Source organism: Engraulis encrasicolus, chromosome 8 (genome assembly GCF_034702125.1).
Source record: "Engraulis encrasicolus isolate BLACKSEA-1 chromosome 8, IST_EnEncr_1.0, whole genome shotgun sequence".
NCBI lineage: Eukaryota > Metazoa > Chordata > Actinopteri > Clupeiformes > Engraulidae > Engraulis > Engraulis encrasicolus.
Window position 1 is genome coordinate 8,058,371 of NC_085864.1, and position 6,000 is coordinate 8,064,370.

Below are 6,000 nucleotides of genomic sequence, written 5' to 3' on the forward strand. Positions count from 1 at the left end.
CATGTTTGAATGTATGGTGCTGACCACCTTCTGGCCTGTGTTGTCTGAGTCCTGTTTGTCAGAGTCTAGTCTAGCCTTTGATCTCACATGGTTTAAGTATTTTGATGCTTTGTTATTTTTTTTTTAAAGACTTATTTTTGTAAATATTCTCTTCCTTAAAATAACTAACAGAACAAAAATGGCATTGTAATTTCAACATTGAACATCTTTTGGCTAAATACCACTGAGCTTTAAAAAATAAAAATAAAAATAAAAATAACTTTGCTTGGAATTTTTGCTCTCTCTGCTCTTGGCCTGATCCACTGCACCTTTTAAAGCAAGTGTTCAATCCAATCCTTAATCCCTAAAATCACAATCAAATACTGTATATGCTCCTCTGTACACATTTCCCCTAAATTAAGTTAAAGGTACACTGTGTAAGATTTTTAGTTGTTTATTTCCAGAATTCATGCTACCCATTCACTAATGTTACCTTTTTCATGAATACTTACCACCACCATCAAATTCAAAGTATTTATTATGACTGGAAAAATTGCAGAGAACCACTGGCATAGATGGACACATCTGTTGTCCGTCTGTCGGATTTATTTCAAGTTGTCAAGGGATCAGAGGATGAAAACTTTTATCCTGTACTGAAGTAATAAAAAAACTTTGTTACTAGCATTCATACATGTGTTCATACGTGTGTGTGTGTGTGTGTGTGCATGTGTGTGTGCATGTGTGTGTGTGCGTGTGTGTGTGTTCATACATGTGTGTTTGTGTGTGTGTGTGTGTGCGCTTGTGTGTGTGTGTGTGTGCGCGCGCCTGTGTGTGTGTATGCGTGTGTGTGTGACTATTGTTTCTATCAGATGGGGCTTATCTGGCGGTGGCGTCGCATGATAACTTTGTGTACATCTATTCCGTGACGGAGAACGGCAGGAAGTACAGCCGCGTGGGGAAATGCACTGTGAGTAGCCATGGAGACGCACCTTATTATGGGCTGTTGTGGGATGCTGTTTGTGTATTCTTCACTCCATGCATTGACCGCGCTTGTGTGTGTGTGTTTCTGTATGTGTGTGTGTGTGTGTGTCTGTCTTGTATGTGTCACCTGTTTTCTTGTTCAACAGGGACACTCCAGCTTCGTGACCCATCTGGATTGGTCCGCCGACAGCCAGTTTATTGTCACCAACTCAGGAGACTACGAGATCCTTTACTGTACGTCGCCAAAAATAAACTCTTGTGTATTCACACATCGCCAGACACACATGCACGTCAAGTCAAGTCATGTCATCTTTTATTGTCACTTTCTTCATATCCACAAGTCATACAAGGAACATGAAATTACATTTTCTCTCTATACCATGCCAAGACATAGACATACTATACACAAGACTGACACACACTCTGTTGACTGTCCCATACACACACACACATGTACCTACGCACACACACACACACACACACACACACACACACACACACACACACACACACACACACACACACACACACACACACACACACACACACACACACACACACACACACACACACACACACACACACACACACACACACCGTGTGGCAGTAAGTCTGTTCTGCTCCATTTATGTAAGATGACAGACACATTAATCACTTTCTGGATAAATGAAAGTTACTCTACTTTACTTTACGCACACACACACACACACATCACCAACATGGACGCACACCGAAATCGGTTCTCCAACCCCTGCTGCCAGCCCAGGGTACTCACACTTATATTAAATCATATTGCATTACATTGCACTACACGGCATTACATTACATTACACACACACACACACGCACGCACAGACACACATGTGCACTCGCACACACACACACACACACACACACACACACACACACACACACACACACACACACACACACACACACACACACACACACACACACACAGATACACACACACACACACTGACTGCTGATTGCCTTTTTCTTCTGCCCAGGGGAAGCATCCAGTGGCAAACACATCACCAGCATGGACACAGTGCGCAACCTGGAGTGGGCTACCGCCACCTGCGTCCTGGGCTTCAATGTCTTTGGTGAGTCCACACACAGTGTGTGTGTGTGTGTGTGCGCGTGTGTGTGTGTGTACTTTTGCAGATGTTTGTGCGTGTGTATGTATATGTGTGTATGTGTGCGCCCGTATATTTTGTGTGCATGTTCCTGTGTGCCAGTGTGTAATGTGTGTGTGTGTGGGTGTGTCTGTGTGCGTGTGTGTTCGCAGTGTGCGTGTGTGTGTGTGTGTGTGTGTGTGTGTGTGTGTGTGTGTGTGTGTGTGCGTCCATGTTGGTGATGTGTGTGTGTGTGTGTGTGTGTGTGTGTGTGTGTGTGTGTGTGTGTGTGTGTGTGTGTATTTTTTGTCACTTTGCAATGAGAGGAAGGCCATCACTGTAATTTGTCAGGTAGATCTCACTGTTTGTTCCCTTCTCCCGTTATGTGTGTGTGTGTGTGTGTGTGTGTGTGTGTGTGTGTGTGTGTGTGTGTGTGTGTGTGTGTGTGTGTGTGTGTGTGTGTGTGTGTGTGTGTGTGTGTGTGTGTGTTTCCCCACCTTCCCTACCTGACAGGCATCTGGCCAGACGGTGCTGACGGAACAGACCTCAACGCTGTGTGCCGGTCACATGATGCAGCTCTCCTGGCCTCCGCCGACGACTTCGGCAAAGTGCACTTGTTCTCCAACCCCTGCTGCCAGCCCAGGGTACTCACACTTAGATTATATTACATTACATTACACTATACAGCATTACATTACATTACATTACATTACACTACTCTACACCATATCAAATTACACTACACTGCATTACATTACATTGCATTGCATTACATTACATTACATTTAGCTGACGCTCTTATCTAAAGCGATTTTAAGTTATTATGACTTAGGCAAAGTGTACTGGTTATCCAACCCCTACTCACAGTCCAGTTGAGTCCATAACCCTGTGATTTCCTAACTATTACACCATGGCTGGTCCGTCTTACATGCTGTTTAGACCTTGTTCGTTGGAATTGTACCGATTCAGGAAATCCACATCGATACTCAGTCCTATGAGGCATGAAGCTTTTACTTTCAATTTGGCAAATATTTGGCAACTGATGTGTACACTGTGTCCTCAAACAACTTTTTTTATGCCCACCTTTTTCCCCTCTCCCTCTCCACCCCTGTCTTCTTCTCTGCACTTCCCTCCTCTCCTTTCCTGTCCTGTCATCTTTCCCACTCTACTACCGTTTCCTTCTCTCTCATTTCTCCTTTAATGTTCTTTTCCTCACTTCGCTGTTTTCTACTGTTCCTCATTGTCCTCTGTGCTTGCCTTTACTCCTCTTTACTCCTCTTTACTCCTCTCCTCTCTTCTCTTCTCTTCTCTTCTCTTCTCTTCTCTTCTCTTCTCTTCTCTTCTCTTCTCTTCTATCTTCTCTTCTCTTCTATCCTCTCATCTCCTCTCTTCTTCTCTTCTCTTCTCTTCTATCCTCTCCTCTCCTCTTTTCTTCTCTTCTCTTCTATCCTGTCATCTCCTCTGCTCTGCTCTGCTCTCCTCTCCACTTCTATCCTTTCCTTACCTCCTCTCCTCTCCTCTCATCTTCTGTCCTCTGCTCTCCTCTCCTCTCCTCTCCTCTCCTCTCCTCTTCTCTTCTCTTCTCTTCTCTTCTCTTCTCTTCTCTTCTCTTCTCTTCTCTTCTCTTCTCTCTTCTCTTCTCTTCTATCCTCTCATCTCCTCTCTTCTTCTCTTCTCTTCTATCCTCTCCTCTCCTCTTTTCTTATCTTCTCTTCTATCCTGTCATCTCCTCTGCTCTGCTCTGCTCTCCTCTCCACTTCTATCCTTTCCTTACCTCCTCTCCTCTCCTCTCATCTTCTGTCCTCTGCTCTCCTCTCCTCTCCTCTCCTCTTCTCTTCTCTTCTCTTCTCTTCTCTTCTCTTCTCTTCTCTTCTCTTCTCTTCTCTTCTCTCTTCTCTCCTCTCTCTCTCGTCTCACCTCGTCTCGTCTCGTCTTGTCTCGCCTCCTCTTCTCTCTCTTCTCCTCTCCTCTCCTCTTCTCTTCTCCTCTCCTCTCCTCTCCTCTCTACAGGCTCCCGGCCATCAATATGGAGGCCACAGCAGCCACGTAACCAACGTTGCCTTTCTTCACGACGACAGAAACCTCATCTCTACCGGAGGGAAGGACACCAGCATTCTGCAGTGGCAGCTAGCCTAGCTTGGCCTAGCCTAGCCTAGCCTTGTCTAGCCTTGGTGTTAGCACTTGCTTGAGTCCGGAGGCGCACATATCGGGTTCACAGGAAGTAAAAGTCCTGCCAGCTCCACTGAGCCAGCTAGCCCATAGGTAGAGGAGGTACTTTGTGAAATCGATTGGCAGAAGGAATACAGTGCATGGCGGGGCTTTTACTTTAGTCAATCCAATTTGTCCGTCTCTGGACGAAACCCCATGTTGGGAGATAGTTAACTTGGAGAAAATCTGCTGCAACTTCACTGTAGACTCCTGTCCGCTAGAGGGCAGCACTGCTGTGCCTAACTCCCTCCCCTTTCCCATTGTAATGCCAATCAATATCCACCCTCCAGTTACTTCCTCTGCCCTCTGACCTCATGCCTCAACATCATCAGGGCGTTTCAACACTTAAAAACAGAGGACGAGGACAGAGGAGGGAGGCAACTCAGGCAAGATGCCGTTTAAGTCGGACTTGCATGGGGTTCATGATTCCTCCATCCTCCCTCAATGCCTTCTCTGTTTCCTCCACATGAGCAGCACAGAGGCAAGAGGAAATGACTGGAGACAAGGTATTGATATGTACACATACTCTCTCATCTAGCACCCATGTAACTGTCTAAGTATAGTACTGATATATGGCCACCAGAGGGAGCACTGGAATAGGAAAGAGAAGCATGTCCAGACTTTCCACACACTATTTAAAGGCTATTTAAATTGTTAAAAAATATATGAATTTAGCTGCTGCTGTCCGCTGACCATTGTATTGCAGAAACAGGCTGATATTAATATACGTACATGTGTTGCAGTAATTGAGTGACCATGGTATTTTATTAATAATATTCTTCTGAGGTGGTGAATGTAGCCGTGGCACCTTAAATTAATAATAATAGCATTCCGCAGTTAGAGGTTGAGCTTAAGCTATGCTTTGCCCCCCTTTGTGTTTTGTTAATAAAGTTTCTACAAGGACCTGACACATGCTGTGTTTTCTTTGAACACACGCACGCACACCACACACACACACACACACACACACACACACACACACACACACACACACACACACACACACACACACACACACACACACACACACACACACACACACACACACACACACATTCCTGCTATTCATTTTATTACAGATTTTCTAAATTGATTACTTACATTTTTCACACCTACAGTGTGTTCCACACAAACTCTTCTACTGCTCACACAAGATGCAAATCAGCTTATAGAGAACAACAAAGGGACACAATGAGGGCAAACAAAGTGTCAAAGTGTTCAGGTACAACAAGGACCAGGGATGGATCAACATACAAGATGCAGGTGACTTTATTGACATTTTACATTACATTACATTTGGCTTTTTTTAATCCAAAGCGATATATAATGAAATTGGTCAGCATCGGTTACAGTGCCTGGAGGAGTGTGCGGATAGGTGCCTTGTTCCTCAACTATGGAGTGAGATAGTGTGTGGAAGGGTGGGATTCAAACTTGCAACCCTCTGATATAAAGCCCATCTGTTAACCACTAAGCCACAGTTGCTGCCAATGTACCCATTTATGAATAATAAAAAAATGATAATGGTTAAAAAAAAATCCCAAAAAGCATAGTCTTCTCATATAAAATGTTGGGGAAAAGAACAGAGAGAAAGGCCAGACAATCAACCATTTCTGTTCCTGCTATAAAGGAAAATGTCACAACTGTAAAAGTAGCAAGAGAACAAACATTGGATAAACAGGAAACAGCATGAAAAACAGAAAGAGTGACTCGTTTA

General features: G+C 44.3%; 1 protein-coding gene across 1 annotated transcript in view; it reads left to right on the forward strand.

Moving 5' to 3' along the window:
- eml2 (EMAP like 2) overlaps window positions 1-5,194 on the forward strand; it is a 68,257-nt gene extending 63,063 nt beyond the window's left edge. Inside the window, exons 18-22 of the mRNA XM_063204939.1 lie at window positions 849-946; window positions 1,107-1,194; window positions 1,971-2,066; window positions 2,592-2,722; window positions 4,089-5,194. Coding sequence (XP_063061009.1) covers window positions 849-946; window positions 1,107-1,194; window positions 1,971-2,066; window positions 2,592-2,722; window positions 4,089-4,214 — 539 coding nt within the window. The 3' untranslated portion in view covers window positions 4,215-5,194. The remainder of the gene's footprint in view (window positions 1-848; window positions 947-1,106; window positions 1,195-1,970; window positions 2,067-2,591; window positions 2,723-4,088) is intronic.
- Window positions 5,195-6,000: the final 806 nt, after the last annotated feature.